The 20,487-nt window shown below is 50.1% G+C and overlaps 9 protein-coding genes across 9 annotated transcripts; 5 read left to right on the top strand and 4 right to left on the bottom strand.

Annotated features, from left to right (window-relative positions):
* Window positions 1-163: 163 nt before the first annotated feature.
* On the bottom strand, window positions 164-733 carry M437DRAFT_17843 (uncharacterized protein; the record flags this gene model as incomplete). Its single annotated transcript, XM_041018920.1, has 1 exon — window positions 164-733. A coding segment is annotated over one exon (570 nt), but the record flags the coding sequence as incomplete, so codon positions are not given.
* Window positions 734-2,085: 1,352 nt separating this feature from the next.
* M437DRAFT_79049 (chromate transporter) lies at window positions 2,086-3,913 on the bottom strand (the record flags this gene model as incomplete). The annotated part of the gene is made up of 4 exons (XM_041027094.1): window positions 2,086-3,165; window positions 3,266-3,526; window positions 3,588-3,814; window positions 3,889-3,913. The coding sequence occupies 4 exons, from the start codon at window positions 3,911-3,913 to the stop codon at window positions 2,086-2,088; spliced, it is 1,593 nt and encodes a 530-aa protein (XP_040875359.1).
* Window positions 3,914-4,353: 440 nt separating this feature from the next.
* On the top strand, window positions 4,354-5,659 carry M437DRAFT_70019 (5-methyltetrahydropteroyltriglutamate-homocysteine methyltransferase; the record flags this gene model as incomplete). Its single annotated transcript, XM_041025392.1, has 3 exons — window positions 4,354-4,826; window positions 4,880-5,040; window positions 5,091-5,659. 3 exons carry the CDS (start codon window positions 4,354-4,356, stop codon window positions 5,657-5,659), a joined length of 1,203 nt encoding a protein of 400 aa, XP_040875358.1.
* A 494-nt stretch (window positions 5,660-6,153) lies between these two features.
* M437DRAFT_79047 (DUF1692-domain-containing protein) lies at window positions 6,154-7,407 on the bottom strand (the record flags this gene model as incomplete). The annotated part of the gene is made up of 2 exons (XM_041027093.1): window positions 6,154-7,259; window positions 7,320-7,407. 2 exons carry the CDS (start codon window positions 7,405-7,407, stop codon window positions 6,154-6,156), a joined length of 1,194 nt encoding a protein of 397 aa, XP_040875357.1.
* Window positions 7,408-7,681: 274 nt separating this feature from the next.
* On the top strand, window positions 7,682-8,730 carry M437DRAFT_59504 (phospholipase C/P1 nuclease; the record flags this gene model as incomplete). Its single annotated transcript, XM_041023592.1, has 3 exons — window positions 7,682-7,748; window positions 7,804-8,273; window positions 8,344-8,730. 3 exons carry the CDS (start codon window positions 7,682-7,684, stop codon window positions 8,728-8,730), a joined length of 924 nt encoding a protein of 307 aa, XP_040875356.1.
* Window positions 8,731-8,979: 249 nt separating this feature from the next.
* On the bottom strand, window positions 8,980-10,111 carry M437DRAFT_59429 (uncharacterized protein; the record flags this gene model as incomplete). Its single annotated transcript, XM_041023579.1, has 2 exons — window positions 8,980-9,801; window positions 9,851-10,111. 2 exons carry the CDS (start codon window positions 10,109-10,111, stop codon window positions 8,980-8,982), a joined length of 1,083 nt encoding a protein of 360 aa, XP_040875355.1.
* A 2,538-nt stretch (window positions 10,112-12,649) lies between these two features.
* On the top strand, window positions 12,650-14,432 carry M437DRAFT_59608 (uncharacterized protein; the record flags this gene model as incomplete). The annotated part of the gene is made up of 3 exons (XM_041023608.1): window positions 12,650-13,063; window positions 13,121-13,160; window positions 13,213-14,432. The coding sequence occupies 3 exons, from the start codon at window positions 12,650-12,652 to the stop codon at window positions 14,430-14,432; spliced, it is 1,674 nt and encodes a 557-aa protein (XP_040875354.1).
* A 1,460-nt stretch (window positions 14,433-15,892) lies between these two features.
* On the top strand, window positions 15,893-17,159 carry M437DRAFT_79043 (calcium/proton exchanger; the record flags this gene model as incomplete). Its single annotated transcript, XM_041027092.1, has 2 exons — window positions 15,893-16,210; window positions 16,269-17,159. 2 exons carry the CDS (start codon window positions 15,893-15,895, stop codon window positions 17,157-17,159), a joined length of 1,209 nt encoding a protein of 402 aa, XP_040875353.1.
* Window positions 17,160-17,921: 762 nt separating this feature from the next.
* M437DRAFT_17307 (glycerol-3-phosphate O-acyltransferase) lies at window positions 17,922-20,192 on the top strand (the record flags this gene model as incomplete). The annotated part of the gene is made up of 3 exons (XM_041018899.1): window positions 17,922-18,642; window positions 18,689-18,957; window positions 19,011-20,192. Coding segments are annotated over 3 exons (2,172 nt in total), but the record flags the coding sequence as incomplete, so codon positions are not given.
* Between the last annotated feature and the right edge of the window lie 295 nt (window positions 20,193-20,487).

The raw sequence follows: 20,487 nt of genomic DNA, 5'->3' as shown, positions 1-20,487 counted from the left end.
GTTCATCGAAATAGTGTCCAATGGAAGGCTCAGGAAGACTGGAAGGATGTGACTGCCTGTTTCTCTTGGCAAGCAATTTCGCTACGTTATATGACCCCCAGCCACATTTTGATATGACGGTCGGCCAACTAACTTATTCCATGACACTCTGAGTTACTGTTGCGAGTATCTTGGCAGCACTCTCTTCGATGGATTGTCCGGACGTATCCAGCTCGAACAGCCTTCGTTCAACATCTCCTTCGTGACTTTCGTCGAGGTCTGAGAGACGCATCAACCGATGCTTGCTCATCATGCTGTTCAAAATTTCGGAGTCAAGCAATTTCGTTTTCGTGCCTGCAGACCTCTCTGGGGCGGATAGTCGGACTTTATGCTCGTTTGGTGCGCAAATGATATTGAAGATGTATATGGGTATACCTCGACAGCTGGCGATGCGGAGATGTTCTTCAAAGACTTCTCGATCCTCTGTTGCAGAGCTTAGGCAAGATGTGAGTATGATGGTCACATCCTGGCCAGGAATGTTGCACAGTGCATCGAATGCAACCTTGCGGAAAGCACGACGAAGCTCTTTGTGGTCGCTATTTCGTCCGGGTGCAATAGCCTGCGCTGGATCTATCAAGACATGGTTGTCGACAAATCGCACGTGAGCGGGTTCAAACAAGGCGTGAAGTTTGCGGCCGATAGAATACTTGCCGACGCCTGGGAACCCGTTCAAGAGAATTATACGGCCAGATCGTGGACTCGCGCTTGAAGGTTTCGAATTGCAGAAGATGGAAATTTCCTGCCTGGTCTGCTTCTGGTGCTTCGCCCATATTGCCTTTAGGTAACCAATGACATCCGTGCGATCTTTGTAACCGAGATACTCCTCACCATAGCGAGTCCCCTCGCTGATAACTCCTCTGATAAAAGAATCACAGTCTGTTGCCGCTGAATTTCCTGTTGTAGGTAGATTTTGTATGAAGGTGAATAGAGTCTGACTCGCTACATCTCGAATGTGGTTAGTCAGAGATCTATTCCCGCAGACGTGAACCTGCGGAACTGTGAGTACGTTCAGCACAAGTCGTTCGAGCATCTCGTCCGAGCTCAAATAGGCTGCTGTTCTGGAGATAGAGAGCAGCCGACCATCGCAAAACCGGAGACCCGAACCTTGCGCAGCTTTGAGGGCAACTCCCAGTGGAACGATAAGCTTCTTTTCCAACGAGACCTCTACATCTAAGGTGACTTTGTGAGTTGCCATGGCCTGCTTGAATATTCGAGCGAAATCGCGCGCTTTTTCGGTAGTCAGATCGAAGGAATCCTCAACGAATATCATGAGGTCAATTTCCGACAACACTAGAGTGTTCGGAGAAGCGCTTGATCCATAGATGACAGCTTCATAACTGAACCCGCCAAAGAAAGTTGTTATTGCGTTCTCTAGGGCTTTGACGACAGGCAGACCAATGACCTTCCTTGCAACGTCCTCAGACATTTGTGTTGTGTCTTGAATGATGAGGGTAGTAAGAGTTTTGGCAACGGAAAGAACGGTGACTGTCAAGGAGGCAACTATATAAGAGGCTGAGACTGCGCTCTTATCAGCTCAGCATTGATAAAGGTTGCTGAATTCACGCTTGAACAAGTGAGGATGTATGTTGTTGTCCTGGGTTATCTAGAGTCGTGATTCGTGCATAACGCTCACAAGGGGGCATTGCCAGAGGAAGAATTGAGCCAAAAGCCAATTCGAGACTCGGCAGCTGAAATCATGCAGTTCAAAGCGGCTCGTCGTCGCCGTCACATCTCGTCACACTCGCTACGCGCCAGTCAGGGAGCGTTTATCGCGAGATATTAATGTCACATAGTACTCAAGCGACAAGAGCTGGCGTACGACGGCAAGCTCGTCGATTGGTTCCAGCAACGATGAGATGGCTGAAACTGGCGCGAAGTACAGTATTTCGCGCTTCTCAAAGGATGCAAGACCACCCTGTATGTCGTAGCCAAGCAATCGCGCTTTCACCGCTCAATCGCTTTCTATCTTCGATTACACCAACACGCCCATCAGGATCGGAAATAACCTGCTTGAGATCCATTGACCACTATCCTCATTTGGACAATTCATAGTCCCAAGACCTGCTTCCCGACTGCACCATACCAGCACAATCCGAGCACAGCGCCTGCAAGAATTGCCAGTGCTGGAGGTACCTTGAACCAAGCAGCGCCAGAATATGCAACAGCAGCGACAACAACCCACCAAGGGTCATTAGCCAAAGACTTGCCTCTGCCCGAATCTGGAGTCAAATATCCAATCTCCCAAAGCCGGTACACAGCAGTAAAGACCAAACCGACTGCTGTAGCATTGATGCCTCTAAGCACGCTTACAACGAAAGCTTTTGTGCGCACAATCTGCCAGATACCTGATACGGCTGTGCTGAGAGCAAGGCCGGGAAGGAATATACCGATGAAGCCCAGTATTGCACCGGCTAGCCCTTGCGTATGTGAAGAGACAGCCAGGGCACCGAGGTAGACAGCGAAGTTGAAATTAGGACCGGGAAATGCTTGGATGATGGCTAGACCGATGAGGAAGTCGCGAGAAGAGACCCAACCGGGTTGTACAGTGTACTCTCTGAGCAGAGGGATGACGACAGGACCGCCACCAAAGATGATGGTGCCTGCTAGGTACATGTTTGCAAAAAGATCAAGGATTAAAGGTGGGGCCGCTAAAGCACCACGTGCAGCGAGGACTGCGGCGAAGGAGGCGAAGAATAAGAAGATGATTGAGATACTTTGCCATATAGACAAAGTGTAGGCGTGAGCTTGTGTTTCTGGTGTATCTTCCGCGACACGCTCGGCAGCTTCGGCATTCGTGATTAACTGTTTAGAGGGCTGCTCTTGGTTCGTGACTCGTCGTTGAGATGATGATGCTTGTGTTAAAGACATGTTCTGAAGTGGGATGCTTGTTGTGATGATTGGGTCGCTTTCTTCCACCGCGCGCTGTTGGTTGATACGCTTTTGCTGCCGTTTGGCACGAAGTCTACCAATCGCGCGGCTAAGGTAAAGATCCCAGACTACTGCCACAGCACCACCGATACCTACCAAAGCGGGAAAGTACCACAATGCCGTGTAGCAAAGCCCAGCACATGCACCGAATATGACCAAGATGCGAGAAAGAGGGTCAATGATGGCTTTGGTAGCAAGCTTGCAAAATGTCTTCGTCAGCATACTGGGCAAACAACTGAACAACTGATGAAGGACCAAGAGTGCAGCGCGGAAGCGGGTTTTCAATATGCCCACTCACCTGTACAGCAGCTAGAGCAATTATTCCGACTGTCGACGCGTTCAAGCCAGATAGAAGGCCATACACAGGGCCCGGCAGTACGTCTTTGATCTTGCCAACACCAATCGAAAGCAGGAACATACCGACAGCTCCAGGAAGACTCCAAACCAGAAACGCAAAGATAGCACACATAAGACCGGCATGATACGCAACCAGGGTGAAGAGCATTTTCGTACTTCCTGGTCCAGGTAATGCTTGCGTAAGAGCGAAGAGTTCACGATACTGGATCTTGAGTACCAGCGTTGTTTTATCAAGACTGCACAAAGAACCTAAAGAACCATACAGTTTGCTCGTCCACCCATGCAGCATAAGCGCCTCTGCTTCCCACAAATCGTTGATGCAAGATTTGGAAATGCACAGGGGGTCCGCCAAAAGCAGTAAATCCTAGATCCCAAGTTCTGAGAAACACATCTGCAAGACGAAATGCCAAGTGCTGGGTGTTTGGTTCGCAGGCATTGCTTGCATCCCGCTGGTACTCGTGTACGGTTCGAAAGCTGAAGGGGATGTACTCTGGCCTCAGATGGCGAAGAACACTCTGGATTGAGGAGTGCATGACAAGCAGGCAGTGAGTCGCGGACTCTCACGCGTATCGAAAATCGTTGAAGGCATGATAAGATGTTTTCTCAGGGCAGTTGAGTTTCTGGCTTGGCTGTAGAGCACGTGGAAGGTCAAAAGAGCGTGGCTGCAAGGTTGAGCTCGAGGAAGGGGCTTGACTCTGGCCAATCACATGTGGTGAGAATGATGGAGTCGATAGAGAACATAGCGAGAAACTCTTGGTGACATTTTGAGTCTCATGTACTGTCGACCTACGGTCACCAAAGTCGATTGACTTGCATGAGTTCCTAGTATTCTTTCATCTTGTGTTATAGCATCAAGTCATTCTCGATGACGATGGTGGTGAGTGCATCTTGGAGCGCCAACAATCAACAACTCCACAGTGGGGCTCCTCGCAGATCACCCCGCATGCGACATCACATAACCTCAAGCTCTCCACAACTTTCTCCATTACACTTTAACACGTTTCCAATTGTGAATTGAAACTCAGAACAATGTCAGCACCCAAGAATCCTCCCTTCAGAGCAGAGCACCTGGGCTCTCTCAAGCGTCCAGACAATCTTTTGGCCGCTCGCAAAGACGTCCACGAACACAAGGCAGGCCAGGACTCTTTGCCTGCAATTGAAGATCAAGCCATCAAGGACGTCGTCAAGATCCAGGAACAATGCGGTTTCCACGCAGTCAGCGATGGCGAGTATCGGCGCCACATGTTCTGGGGCACTTTCTTTCCCTCTCTGAAGGGATTTACTGAGATTCAAGGACCTGATGCTGATATCTTCCGTGCTTATGTCCCTGATATTGCTGCATTCTTGGAAGCTGACCATGTGCCTGGAGAAACGGTGATTTGCACGGGCAAGATCGAACATACTGGAAAAAGCAGCTATATCGAGCAGTTTGAGTATATGAAGAGTATTGTTCCCAAGGAGCAGTGGGGTAATATCAAGCTCACGCTCGCCGCACCAAACTGGTATGCTCGTTTGATTTTCTCTTCATTTGGTATCTTGCTAATCAATTGATAAGGTACCACTTGAGATACAAGACTGGCAAGGCTTATCCAAAGGATGTCTACGCCAACGACCAAGAATACTTTGCCGACATTGCAAAGGCATACAAGACCGAGCTCCAAATCCTCTACGACGCAGGATTGAGAAACGCTCAAGTCGATGACCCCAACCTCGCATGTACGTAATACCCATCATCTGTCTTCCCTCCTCGACTAACTGCCTCCCAGACTTTTGCTCGGAGAAAATGCTCGACGGCTGGGCAGCAGACACCTCCAACACCCAGACCGCCGACGAGCTCTTTGATGCCTACATTTCCTTCTACAACTCCTGTTTTGAGCGTCCTTCCGACATGCATCTAGGCATCCATCTCTGCCGCGGAAACTTCGTAAACTCACGCCACTTTAGCGAAGGAGGCTACGACCGCATCGCCACCAAACTATTCCAAAACCTCAATGTCAGTACTTACTACCTCGAATACGATACCCCACGTGCTGGTGGCTTTGAGCCCCTGAAGCACCTTCCCAAAGACAAGTTCGTCGTTTTGGGAGTGGTAACGAGCAAATTCCCCAAGCTCGAGGATAAGAAGGAGATGGTGGAGAGAGTATTGCAAGCCGCAGAGTTTGTGGCACAGGGAAGTGGGGAGAGCAGAGAACAAGCATTGCAGAGGATTGGTGTTAGTCCTCAATGTGGGTTTGCTAGTCATAGTGAGGGCAATCTGTTGACTTATGATGATATGGTGGAGAAGTTGAAGTTGGTTAGGAGCATTGCTGATGAGATTTGGCCGGGCGAGCCTTGAAGTGGTTGGTTAGGAACGATGGGCTTGAAAGTCTTGGTCAAATGTGTAGAGCTTTTTGGATGACTGCACAATATTTTTTTTTTTGGACGATTGAACAGTATATGCTGGAGCGTATTGATCTTACGTATTCCATTGTGACTTACATACATACAGGTAACATCGTATGTACAGTCACTCAATCTCGTAGTTCTTGCTCGGGATTCACAGGGACCGATGAAGATCTTGCTCGCGTACAGGGGGATCAGACTATAACAGGTTGTCGGTGCAAGCCGAGCAAAACTGTGAAAGTGTGAGTATAGAAATATTTTTCCTACTGCTGGTGAAGATTTGTCTCATGCTTCAGATCTCCTGAGATAGTGACCAAATTATGGAAGCTTTGGAGGTACAGCGGAATCGCACTTCTGTGGGCGTGAAGTTTCACCTTACGGGGTTGCAACCGTGCCATTTTTGATTGTGTTTGTGTGTATAAGGAACCAGAAAAAGCAAAGAAGAGACTAGTGCTTCTCGTCCATGCTCTTTCTTCCTGTGAGTACACCTCCCATTCCATCTTGTCTTCTTTGCCTCCTACGTCCAGCAACCTCATTGGCCCATTCTTGAATCTGGAAGACCCAGCCACCAGCAACCAACACACCACTGACAACGTTAACAAGTCTGACCAACAAGTTCAAGAGACCGCCCCACTCTTCAGCGATGGTCAACATCAAAGGCTCAATGTCAAACTTGACAAAGATACCAGGGACCTGACGCTCAGAGACGATATGCGATTGTTCTGTGACGGCGTATTGGTTTGTGAAAATAGTGTTGCGAGGCAAACGAGGTTGAGGAACCGAGTCATCGCCCGAAGACAAAGGAACAGCAGCATCAGCGTACTTTTGCAGAGCAGAAGGGTTATCAGTATACACGGTCGGCACAACACTCAGATAATACTGGAACTTTTCAAAGTGCTGATCGGTAGTGGTGCGCGTGTTGTCCAGAGGGTTATCCAGACCAGGATAAAAAGGACCAAAACTCAACTCGTTGATCTGGTGTGAGAAGTTGAAGGCGTTGTGGTCGAGGTGTTGGCCAAACTCCATGTATCCGTGGCCGCGAGCGGTGATGTGGAAATCGCCTTGGACTTTGTTGAGTTCGAGGCTGCCGTAGATGCGACAGGAGTCGGGTGTTGCGCCTCTACCTAGTCGTGGTGTCTTTGCGAACTTTCTCTTCTTGCGGGCGGCGCCGAGGTAATCGTGGACATCCTCCTCTTGGTAGTCGGACCCTCCTCTTTCGGCAGCGCTGCCACCGAGGTGGTGTGCGCCTTTTGTGTTCTCCCATTGGGACCAGAGGGTTCCGTCGCGGGTGAGGGTTTGGCTGGCCATAATGCGATCGCCAGAGGCATCTTGGACGTTGATGTGCAGGTCGCTGCACTTCATGGCAACGACGACATCGAGGTTGAGTTGCAGGTTATGCGAGATACCCTTTTCGACGCTAAAGGTGTGGTGTGTCTCGCCAACGTACCAGCGGCGCACCTCGGTCACTGCCAGCAGGAACGAGGCAAAGGCGAGGAAGAGCGTCCACACTCCTCCATTCTGCGTTTTGGTCTGGTACGAAGGTTTGGTTTTGGCTGTTGCGGGTTTAGATCAGCGGGCGTGTCAAGAGGGAGAAGGGGACGAATGTCGCGTACGAAAGGCGTCAAAGGCCTTTACGACCGAAGTGGCCTTTGACTCTCCGAAAGCTCCCTCGTCGAGCCCATGGTCGGAAAAGCCATTCATGGTGCCTGTCAAGACTGGATTGACATGTGAAAGAGGGAAACTATGGGAGGCCACCTGTACCTGTCCCTGACATGTTTCACCCCGCGTTTCCCGAATCGCTGCATCATCTCCACAATTCCATCTTATCGCGACCTCGCTCTGTGTTCAACCATCTACCGACTGCAACACACTGGGCAGACACGCGAGAGCATTACAATCATCAGTCATATAGGTTTTGATTTATTGGGTTGACTTTTTGTACACTGCCAATCACATTACTGAACAGGGACGAGACATGCTTGTTCAGTCACTCGTCATAGCCAGTGCCTTGATGGCCTCCGGGTCCATCGCCTGGAACAAAGGTACTTGAATTCTAGTATATACATTGTTATTTTTATGTTATTGACTGCTATACAGATGTCCACCAACAAATCGGCTACAGTGCAGAACAACTTCTAACTCCCACCACAAAATCCATCCTCTATCAAATCCTCGAACCCAAATACAACAACAGCATCGGTCTCGCAGCAGCATGGGCAGACGACTACGCTCACACCACCGAAGGCGCTTTCAGCTACCAATGGCATTGGATAGATTCTGCCGACAAGCCACCCCATTACTGTAACGTTTATTATCACCGTGATTGCTCTGAGGGCGGTTGTGTGGTTTCTGCCATTGCAAACCAGACACAGATACTCAGGGATTGTGTACAGAAAGTGAAGAGTGGTGTTTTGGTTGGTGGTGAGGATTTGCAGTGTTCATATGCATTGAAGTGGGTTGTGCATTTCTTGGGTGATATTGCTCAGCCATTACATGCGTCCGGTGTTGCCGCTGGTGGTAATGGTATTGAAGTTGTCTTCGCCAATCAGACCACCGACTTACATGCTGTAAGTATCGCAAGACTTGTGTCTCTCTTTCATCTTCATCAGTCATGCTAAACGTACTCCTTTCTTGCAGGTCTGGGATGCCTGGATCGTCTACGCCGATGCAAACGTCACTGCCTTCCCCAACACAACCATCCAGCCTTTCTTCCAGCATCTCATCTCCCGCATCCAAGAAGACGATTTCTCAATCCCTTCTTCCGAGTGGATAGCTTGTAGCGATCCTGCTAGGCCTGTGGAGTGTGCACTCAGCTGGGCTCGGGATAGCAATGCGCTGAATTGCGACTATGTATTTGCGCATGCGATCAAGGATATTGATTTAGCCACTAGCGGTTATGCGACTGGTGCTTTCCCCATTGTCGAGTTGCAGATGAGTAAAGCGATTTTGAGGATAGCCACTTGGCTGAACAGATTAGTGGCTGGCGATCATGACCATGAGGCTGGCCTTGTATTGCAGACGTAGCCTGGCTCGTTGCTGGGTCTCGGTAGCAAAGAGTAGAGGGATCTCAGGTCCATGTTTGCAGATAATCTTTGTATAGTAGAGGTCAGCTCAGACTGCTTTCGCCAGATCCAGAGTTAGCCGACCAGGAGTGATCAAGATCCGATTGAACCCTCTTTGGCAAGGCTTTGTGCAATCGAAGTGCCAGGAGTAGTTGATCTTCTCTCCCATAAATGTAGTGATATAATTATCCCTTGATGTTTCGAAAGAGTTTCATCTTTGATGTTTGTCGGCGGAATAGACACTATCCAGAACACCATATCGTCCAGAGATCTCCGAAGGCATGGAGATAGTCGCAATCACCTGATCATTCCAGTGCGAATCTGCGCGTTTATCCTTGGGTCTCGCCATCTCAATGTCGATAACCTCGTATCCTTGATTTCCAGAAGGACCGGCAACAACCTGAGCGGGTGTGCCGTTATTCATAGCACCAGCGACCTGGCGCTCCACATCCTCAGACGAGCCCGAATTTTTGCTGCTCAATGCATCCATCCACGTCTTGACTAGTGGTCGCAGTGTGGCCAGTGAAAGCGCAATGATGCCAATACCTGCCTCAATGGCTGCGAGAATGACCACTCGAGGCAGTTTTGCGGTTGTATTGAGTTGATATCTTCCTCCGCGAATGAAAGGGATTCTTGCGATTGACACGACGCTACCCATGGCGGCCAGAGATAACAGCAACACAACTGATGTCTTTGCTCGTGGTGGCATCTTCGTTTTCAAGACGAGGGCTATAGTAGTGAGGACGAAGATCCAATCCGTAAGTGCTGTCAAGGCTCCGCTAAAGTAGCTGATTGGTCCCATTACCGAATCCCAGTTCAGACAGTCCTTGTGGATGAAGATGTTCGAGGGAACTCCGCATTGGAAGATGGTGATTAGGATGACCATAGTCATGACCATGACATAGATGGTGATGGATATCAGAATGACACGTCTCTGCCAGATCTCTTGAACCAGTCGAAGAAAGAACAGTGCAGCAGATAGTTTAATGAATATTTCAGTCGCGTTCCAGACGGTGATGCCAGCAATCGAGAGCTATCTCGTGTCAGTTTGGCCATCAAGACTTAGATCCTGGAAAACTCACCTTTGCAAGTTTTCGACCAGCAGCAGCGTCGAGACCATCGACCGCTTGTGTTGATCCCATGAGTATGAGGGTAATGCAATTGCCTGTGTAAAGAAAAAACGCGAAACAGAGAAGCCTGTCGTCCCAGCCGAACGCCTTGATGAGAGCGCCTCGTACGTAGACTCTCAGGGACAGCGCAAGCCCCGTCAACACGAACATGACCGCGCCAACTACAATCGTAGATATAGGATCGAGGCCAAACTCCTCGACGTCGCGATGCATCTTCGACGGCCGATGCACCACGACTTGCCCAAGAGCATCCGGTCTGACTGACTTTGAGAAAGTTGAGAAGAACGTAGAAGGGGGTTCAGAAGGCGGTTGGGCGGAAGACAAAAAAGCTTAGATGTGCATTTTGCTAAAGGTGCAGAATTTAAGGTTGGAAGGGTGGAGTTCAGCTACTACCTATCTAAATGATGATGTGATGCGGAGCCGGAGGGGCTCGGGCCCTTGGCTCAGGGCATCTGGATCTCTATTATATCTGTCATGTCTTCTTATGTGGATAAATACCACCAATCTTATGAAGCAATAGATGTTGAAACATCGTGAATAACAGTTTTGCTGCATGTGCAGGTGCAGGCGTGGGCGAGCACGGCAACAGGAACGAACCCGTTGACAGTCCCACCGTCCACGTGAGAAGATCATTCTCCCGAGCAAATCCGCCCAGTATTTATTTCCGTGCTTTGCGCATCATCAGGTGCTATCGTCACAGCGATATAGAGCCACAACATCCCTTCTTCTGCTACTGAGAAATTTTTGCTGGATGAATACTCCGAAAGAGGAACGCTGCCTGGGTTGTCGCGTTCTTTCTGCCGTCCAAACTGTCAAAGACCTCAGGAGGTTTTAACGGGGCGGCACGGGTCGGTCAAACGTGGACGTGAACGTTCCGTGGCCTCGGTCACTCTGTCTCAAGCTGCTGTTGACCTCAACTATTAGCGGCTAATAATCACGGTTGTTCTCTGCATGCTGATCTGCCTATTGGGCGTTTTGCCTCAGAGACCATGAAAGTCGGCACTTGCGAGTGGCAGAGAAGAAGTGCGTTGTTGGAAATATGGATGCATGGAGGAGGCTGAGTGCTGATGAACAAGCACGAGTCGAAGGAAGGAGCGTGCTCTGTGGATCTTGAATGCTTGACTGCAAGGAAGCCGCACGCCTGCAGATGCGACTCTCAGGAATCACGAACGACTTGAGACTGACACATCTCTCGTTCGTATGCGAGCATCAAGCCGCCCTTGTCGGTGGCGAGAGGCTTTCTAAGACCAATCAAGCAAGTTTCGACAGTTGTACATATTCTGAAGACGTGGATCCGCCATACATCGAGCTGTGGAAGTGCACGAATGTCTTCGAATAGCTCTAGACCTCACTTCTCATAATGGGCATAGACTTGTTGCTGCAACATCTTGACCTTCTTCACGCAGCCTTGCTTTGGAACCACCATCGCACACCTTGATTAATGATCAAATGTGTCATCGTATAAGATAGAGTTCTGCGATAAACCTCTAAGTGAGATTGGCGTTATGCCCTGCGTCTTTGGTACATAACCCAGACTGTGAATCAGGTCAAACTTCAGTAGGCGGCCGCCCGCTGCCCTTGCACTGTTCATGCATCTGCCAGATCAAGACTCATACCTTTCTTACCCTGGTCCTTTCGAAGCGAGTACAATTGCGATAGATATTTGGGCTCAAACACGGTCTTGAATATGTTGTTTTACAAGGTCAGACTCCGCCATGTGTCTTTGCGACAACGAGAAGACGCTAATTGAGTAGGCTGTATGATATCAGAGGCGGCTCGAACTGGCGGTCAGCAGGACATGTGGTGCAGCGGATGCTTGGGGTTTGATCTGAGGACTGCTGCAAGGGCCCTTGACTCCGCTTCTGAGACGACCCGACGCAGATACTCATGACAAACAGAAGAAATGACAAGAGTTTGAAGAGTGAACGACCATTTGAACAAGCGCCCACGCAGACCACTTTGATGGATGGGAATATGCGTAGCCCTTGGAATCTTGGAGAGGACGGAAGATAGTGGGGAAGCTCGAAGATGATGGATTGGGCCGAAAGTCGTCAACGGCACGAATTGCGAGCTAAGATACAGTTTGAGTAACAAAATGCGCGAATCAAACACGCAGACGCGCTCCAAGAATGGACGAAATGGATTATCGGAGGAAAAGCAAGGTGATTTGAACGGCGGAATGAGACAGATGTTGCTGAAACCATGAGTTTTGACCAGCTGCAAGATCAAGAAACGACGTTCCGAACAAGATGCAACCAATGGCATCGCGGAGCTAGCGTCGCGCCTGCACATTCGGGTGGCTGGTGGAAGACCAGGTCTCGATAGTCGATACTACCCCTCTTTATACCCCCGTACTCCCGCTTTCATTTCTGGATGATCCTCTTTCTTATTCACTGCGCATAACTATACACTGTCCAATTCCACTCGGGTACTTTTGGACACAAACGCGCAACAAACACTTTGCTCAAACAGAAGACCAACAACACCCGCGAGCTGATCAACGCGCGTGCCTGGTAGGGCTGGCGCACAACTGACTCTCGGCCCAAGTCACACTGATAGCGTCTTGCGCTCTTGCCTATCGCTCTTGACCGCTCCGTCTGTTCATGACCTATTCACCCAACTCTCTCTCATATATCGTTGCTCCTTGGACACATATACAACAGTCTATCTTGTACACTCGTCGTCGTCGACCGCGAAAGCTTATCAGTACCCGTTATCTTAACTCCGTCAACGCGATACCGCCGCCATAGCATGAGCACGACTGTTACTCGACCCATCTACGAATCGCACCCTTCGGTCGACGCGTCTATGGAAGATTTTGAGTTCCGCGCAAACTCTCCTGAATTTTTGCGACCTGATTCGCATGCGCGCATCCAGTTCATGAGCCCCACTGCTTCAGACTACTCCGAGGCAGCAACCCAACCCGATATTGACGGAGGTTGGTCACCACCTGCCTGGCGCAAGGCAGGAAGTGGTTGGTTCAAGCATCACCTTCAGCAGACTGGCCTCATGTCGCCGTACGGAAGCAGAGAGTGCAGTCCGGAGGAATACAGAAAGGGTCTAACGCCGTACGATGATGATGAAGATATCTTGGTAGCAGCGGGCATTCCTCTTCCCATCAGTCCCCTCAAGGGAAGGAGTCCAGATCCTAGTTACAGTCCTACCGTTGCCGCAGTCCTCAAGCAAGATGAAGACCAGAGAAGGCAAATGGCTCAATCGCAGAAGGAAGGGGAACAATCATGGCCGGACAAGCCTGATAACTGTATGCATTGTCGTGTGATTGTACTGATCATGACGGCTGACCAGGATGGTAGATATCCGTTTTTCCGTTCGAGCAGATGTGCAACAGCGCACAGAACCCATCGAAGCAGTCATAGCCCATTTCCGCAAACTTTGGGGTCGCTTTACCAAGAATCGATACACTACGTTCCTCTCATTGATGTCAGCTTTGTTCGTACTGACTCTCACTCGCGCCTTGTTTGCAGAACCCGTGACTGGACCTACCCCTGACCTTGTCAAGGTGGCTGGTTTAGCCAAGTCCTTTGAGCCTCTGATGTACTATAGTGAAAACGGCCACAGCCAAGTCGTCCAGCTAGGCGAGACCGGCGTTGCAGTATGGGACTTGGGTGAGAGCGTTCGCTCAACCAACATGACCTCAGGTCCCATCATTGTGCGCGAACTCGACGAGCTGTCAGACAGTCTGAAGACCCTTGCTCTTGAGTTGACTCGCTTCTTTGCAGGAGTCGATGGCGACATTGACAGCATCCTTATTGTCATGGAGTGGGCGCAAAGAGAGCTTGCCAAGCTCAACACCTTGCCAGCTTCACACATGTCGCTGGCCTTCTCAAATCTCCACTCACTACTGTCGCGGGTTGGTCTGCTTGAAGACCATCGTACAGGAGAACAAACTGCTGTTGGAAAGATTGTCGCTGAACTCTTCGGCCATACCGCACCACAAGTCACACGCGCCACTCTCCAACGCACCTTTACCGATTTCCTCGGCGTCCTCGAAGAGAGCATCAACAATGAGTTGACTGCAAGTATAAGCCTATTCGCCCACTTTGAGGCTATCGACCGACAATTCCTCAACTTGCAGCGCGTTGTCATTCGCGAGACTGATGCACAAGAGCGAGAAGAGAACGAGGCTTTGGCTTCGCTGTGGGCTCGTGTCATTGGCGTCAACGCATCACGGCTGAAGAAGTTCGAGAAGAACAAGCAGCTTCTCTCATCTCTTCGTGAGCGTACTTTTCAGAACAAGCATGTTCTCGTCGACCACAACGGTCGCTTGCTTCAACTCAGAAGCAACCTCGAGATCCTGCGCAAGAAGCTTGTCTCACCTCTTGTGAGGGCTAATGGCACAAGCACTCTTACTGTCGATGAGCAGATCAAGGGGTTGGAGGGCACTTACCTCAGCCTGCGAGCCACGAGAGAAGCGCAAAAGAGTCGACTCTACGAGATCATCCACGAAGCAGGTACCAGAAAGGTGGGAATGATCAGAGGCCCTGATGAGGGATACGCTATCGAAGGTCGTTAGACGATACAGTACAGTAATCTTTCTGACTGCTGCATTCTTGCGATGGCGTCGATGGCGTACTCAAGAGGAACAGGCGTTATATGCGAAAGGCGCATTCATGGGAAACGATGGGTGGGACTGGTATACACCGAGGAGTTCATGTCTTTTCTTTTGTTTTACCTTGAATTTCGGGTATGAGGTGGTCTTTCATTTTGGGGGATTGGGGTTCTTTTATTGTGGTTATTTCGCTTCTCTGACTATAGCATGAATTTATTTCTTCATGCGATGCTCACTGTACAATGCTTCATTTCATCGCATACCATTGATCCTGACAGCGCACTGGTGACATGAAGTCTGATGCAAGAGGACGTGGTAGGTCACAAGAGGCCGCATATCTCGCATGAGCCTGCATAGACGATCCCCGGCTGTCATTGCTTGCTTTCTGGCGCCTACACATGGCTGACATTTGTAAGACTGCAACAATCTCGAGTTATTGCGGCCCGAGCAGTAGTGGTGCTACCACGGCATGATGAGCAGGGGTGAGGTACTTGGAGCTACCCCGTACATGTAGCTTGTAGAAGAAATCCTCACTTCACGCTTAGCATTCTCTATCACGACACACTTCAGCTGCTTGATCGTCTCCCTGCGCGAACGTCTTTTCCGCTTGAGAAACACGAAACCAATTTGAGATATCGTGTTTCAGAAAAATCATGACCGACGGGTATAAAGATGGGGAGAGCAAGGTGCTCTAAGCAAAATTAGGTTTAGATACACCAGTTTGCACAGCCTCAATGACTTCATTTTACGAGAGCTCCCTTCTGCGCAAAAACCACAAACCAAGAGTTGTTTGGCGGAATGGTGCGGCCAACCCCTTGTGCAACACCTTTTCTCTTGGTTCCTTTGTCACCTCTGCGCCGCTCTTCATTTCGCACCATCTTCTTGTCTCCAGTTCGTTGCTGCAAGTGTGCTGTGCTGCGCCTCCACCACGGTTCCATTCCTCTTGGCTTGAACAGTGCCAGCGGCTTTCATTGATTCACAACGGGCCTTTTTCACCACTCACCAGGCGCGACAGCTCACATTGTAGAATAGAGTTATCCTGGAGCCAACGAGTCCGGTGACATTCTCAATCAGCTAAGACCTTCAGCCATCCTGGGTCCTCTTTTCTCTCTTCTCTCTCTTAAACATGAGTGAGTGATATCCAATCGATCCTTGTCCACTGCACATCTGCCTGTCCTCGCGTAGAGGCGTTCACGATTCATCTTGATTCGCTCCGCTTCCGACCATTCGGCTCTCACTTGGCGCAAATCACTAACCTTAAGTGCTGGTATAAAGACAAAGTAAGGTCCAAGTTTGGACGCGCTGGACGCACTTCGACTAGTGAATCACGCACCTCGATGGATAGTAGTCGCAGCTACGGCGCCAATGGCGACGCCGACGAGAACACTCCTCTGGTCAATGAGAGCACCTCGCGTTTGGGCAACATGAAGAGCTTGCGCACGCGCGTGGACTCATATCGCAACGATGATAGACCTTGGATCGCTTATCCCATGAGCTTCCTCTACACTACCTGGGCCGTCCTCGCCAGCAACTATGTCAATGTCCTGCTTGTCTTCGTCCCTGTTGGTATTGTCCTCGGAGCTCTGGGCATGAACCCTACCGCCGTTTTCGTTGTCAACTTCCTGGCTATTGTTCCTCTTGCTGCTCTCCTGAGTTTTGCTACCGAAGAGCTCAGCGTGAAGCTGGGCCAGACAATCGGTGGTCTCATGAACGCAACCTTTGGAAACGCTGTCGAATTGATCGTATGTCGCATCTTGCGCCCATAACATGCAGGCTCCAAGCTAATCGATGTTTGCCTAGGTCTCGATCGTTGCTCTGCAAAAGGGCGAAATCCGTATTGTTCAGGCCAGTATGCTCGGCAGTATTCTCTCCAACATCCTCCTCGTCCTTGGCTGCTGTTTCCTCTGTGGTGGCTGGAGACACCAGGAGCAGTCTTTCAACTCGACCGTTGCTTCGACCATGTCCTCGTTGATGGCAGTCGCGTCTGCTTCCTTGATCATCCCCGCCACTCTTTACGCCGCCCTGGCCAACTCCAAGGAGCGCACTGACGACAACATCCTCATTCTTTCTCACGGCACTGCTATCATCATGCTTATCCTTTACTGTCTCTACCTCTTCTTCCAGCTCAAGACTCATGCCAACCTGTTCGATGAGGAGCAGCAAGATGGAGAGGAAGGCAAGGAGCCCGAGGTCCTGAAGCCTATCCCCGCAGCCATCGCACTCGTCATAATTACTGTTGCCGTTGCTGTCTGTGCCGAGTATCTGGTAGACTCGATTGATGCCATTGTTGAAGAGGCGCACATCTCGAAGACATTTATTGGTCTGATTCTCCTGCCCATTGTCGGCAACGCCGCAGAACACGTCACAGCATGTGTTGTTGCATACAAGAACAAGATGGACCTTGCAATTGGTGTTGCCATCGGGTCGTCGCTCCAGATTTCTCTGTTTGTCACTCCTTTCCTTGTTCTTCTTGGTTGGGCTATGGGACAGCCCATGACTCTGCACTTCCAGATGTTCGAGACTGTCGTCTTCTTTGTCAGTGTGCTCGTGGTTAACTACCTGATTGCTGATGGAAAGAGCAACTACCTCGAAGGGGCCATGTGCATTGGTACATACATCATCATTGCTCTGGCTATGTGGGTCTACCCTGACGATGCTGGCGACCCGATCTCTAAGCCTAAGCTCTTCTAAACGAGCTCCAGCAAGTGGGGATACTATACTCAGGCGTCGAAGGTCACAAAATAGGTCAGATTGATTTATGTTGATTCTTGTTCTGCAAGCTTCAGAACGGATGCGATCGGAAGTTTGGTGCTACTGGAGTTGGCTCTGCTTGAGGCAGGCGCAATTGTTTCTTTGTGTACAAATATTAACATTTCTTTTGTCCTTTCGAGCAATCAGGTATTGTCTCGAATCTGAGAGTATGATGATATTATTACTTGAGTGACATGAACTATCTGGCTATGATGACACGGGAAAGCGGGCAGATTTGGCGCCGCGGAGGGTCAGCTTTCCCCAGGAAATGACAGCCCCGCCAACTTCCCTGTTCCTAAAAAGATTCCCCTTGTTGTTGAACTCCCACCAGCATATGCAGCGCTCGTCCAGGATACGTTGAGGACACGAACTGGACACACTGCGCATTCCGGAAGGTGCTTTCCTCTGGACCGACTACAGCTTGACTTCCCCTCACGCGATACATTGCAGTGAGGCCACTCCTCTCCTGCGGCGCGCCGCAACGGATGCCTGCAACTCGCCCACGTCCAATCGCGAACATCTTCACTTCCGCCAAGTGATACAGCATAAAAAGACATCCCGCAATCCTGCCGCCCGGGGGGATCAGAGGCTATATATCTGTCCTGTGGTTCCACACGAGACGTAACATCCTACTCTCTTTTGCATCAGTCCACATCAGATATGGCACCATCATCTCGCAAGACCACGTCCGACTTCTGGGCAAACTTTGTCTACGATGCCTGGTTGTGGACTTTCTCCGTCCTCGTTGATCTCTTCTTCCGCGAGGTCCACCCTCGCAGTTCTTGGAAGGTTCCTCGTAATGGACCCGTCATCATCGTCGCCGCTCCTCACGCCAATCAATTTGTCGACCCCTTGATCCTGATGCGTGTCCTGCGCAGAGATGCTTTCCGCCGCGTCTGTTTCCTGATCGCCGAGAAGTCTATGAAGAGAAAGTTTATCGGATGGGGCGCAAGAATGGTTGGCTCAGTGCCTGTTGGCCGTGCCTTGGATTTGAAGAAGCCTGCCAAAGGCAAAATATATCTGCCAGATCCCGAGGGCGATCCGCTTTTGATCAAGGGTGTTGACACGGATTTTGAGAACAAGGAGATTTACATGGTTGGAGGAGTGCTTGCCCTGCCGAGCTTCAAAAACAAGTTTGCCAACACTGAAATCAAGGAGATTCTGGGACCCAACGAGATTCGCCTGAAGAAGCCCTTCAGCGGAAATGTCGCCTTGCGTCAACTCACCGGGCAAGAAGTCAAGGACGAAAAGGCCGATGCCAAATTGACTGAAGGCTTCGAGGGCACAAAGTTCGAGATTGCTCCTCATGTTGATCAGGGTGAAGTTTACTCTTCTGTCTTCCAGAAGCTGCATGACGGTGGTTGTATTGGTATCTTCCCTGAAGGAGGAAGTCACGACAGGACTGAATTGCTACCCCTCAAAGGTATGTTGCGCCTTCATCGTTGTATGACTTGACTGATTGTGAGCAGCTGGTGTTGCTATCATGGCTCTTGGTGCGCTAGCAGAGGATCCCAACTGTGGCGTCAAGATTGTTCCTTGTGGTATGAACTACTTCCACGCTCACAAGTTCCGTTCGCGAGCTGTCGTTGAGTTTGGTACCCCCGTCGAAATTCCAAATGAACTGGTTGAGATGTACAAGAATGGTCAGAAGCGTGAAGCTGTTGGCCAAGTCTTGGAAACCGTCTATCAAGCTCTCGTTTCTGTCACTGTCACAAGTCCTGACTACGACACTCTTATGGTATGCTTGAAGTCTAGTTCGACATATGTCACTCACACGCTGACACCATCCAGCTCATTCAAGCAGTAAGACGATTGTACAATCCAAAGGGCAAGAAGCTTCCTTTGCCTATGGTTGTTGAATTGAATAGACGTCTCGTCAAAGGCTACACTACTTACAAGGATGATCCTCGAATTGTCAATCTGAAGAAGGCTATCCTGGCGTACAACAAGGAGTTGATGATGCTCAACATCCGCGATCATCAAGTCAGCTACGCCAAGTTTTCTATCTTCAAGGTCATCGTCACACTTCTCTACCGCATAGGCAAGCTGCTCGTGCTGGCTGTTGCAGTGCTTCCAGGTCTAGTCCTCTTCGGTCCTGTCTTCATCACCGGCAAAGTTTACTCGATCAAAAAGTCCCGTGAAGCCCTGGCAGCATCAACTGTCAAGATTCAAGGTCGCGACGTCATGGCAACTTGGAAGCTGCTTGTCTCTATGGTCGTCGCACCTCTTCTCTACAACTTCTACAATATCATCTTGGCTATCTGGACTCACTATAACCGTATTGGCGGCCGTGTGCCAGAATGGGTTCCTCTGTGGGCCGTCTTTGCCTTTGGCTATATCCTGTTCCCTGCCATAACATTTGCTGCTCTCCGCTTCGGTGAGGTTGGTATGGACATTGTCAAGTCATTACGCCCTCTCATTCTCTCGTTGGGACCATCGTCAGGCAATACCTTGGTCAAGCTAAGAGCTCAGCGTGCCTCGCTGGTCGAACAAGTGACACAAGTTATCAACGAACTTGGTCCTGAACTCTATCCCGACTTCGACCACCAGCGCATCATCTCAGATCCTAGCCACCCACTCTCACCTCAATACTCACAGCCTCAAACGCCCCGCTCTCGTCGCAGCTCTGAATACGACCGCATGTCCATGACTTCTCCGGACCTTGCGGGCTACTTCAGCACCACAGGCACCGCAGGCGCCAGCATCGGAGGTGGCAGCGGACAAAACTCTACACACCTGCCTCGCAACGAATCCTTTGGCAACATCGGTGGCTTCGGCTTCTTCTCATCACGACCTCACACTCCCAATCGCTCGCGCAGCCGCAACCGTAGTCGTACGGACAGTGATGGCGGTATGGGCTTTACGGCAATGAAGCCCATGACTACCATCGACTCCAAAGGCGGATACGAACAAGTCACTGAGAAGATCAGAGATGCGATGAAGCAGCGCGGGCGCAGAAGAAGGAGTGAAGCCGCCTCTGTCGTTGATGGATGGGAGATGGCTGATGCGGATGTGGAAGTTGAGGATGAGGATAAGAAGGACATTTGAGATCATCTCTGCCTTCTTGTCTTTCTTGCATCATTTGTATGGTGTATGCTTTACACATTGTTTCTTGTTTTCTTTTCTGTTTTGCTTTCAGAGATACCAAAACGCCTCCTGCGGCGTGCATTCACAGAGGTCATAACCCCTGTTTCCCTCGTTCTGCATTGTTTGCCTTTCTACATATCAATCTTCATTGCGTACATAGATTATCCAGATCTTTCAACAA

This window comes from Aureobasidium melanogenum, assembly GCF_000721775.1.
Source record: "Aureobasidium melanogenum CBS 110374 unplaced genomic scaffold scaffold_33, whole genome shotgun sequence".
Lineage (NCBI taxonomy): Eukaryota > Fungi > Ascomycota > Dothideomycetes > Dothideales > Saccotheciaceae > Aureobasidium > Aureobasidium melanogenum.
Note: the sequence above shows the minus strand (reverse complement) of the source record. Positions and strands in the feature narration are given on the sequence as shown.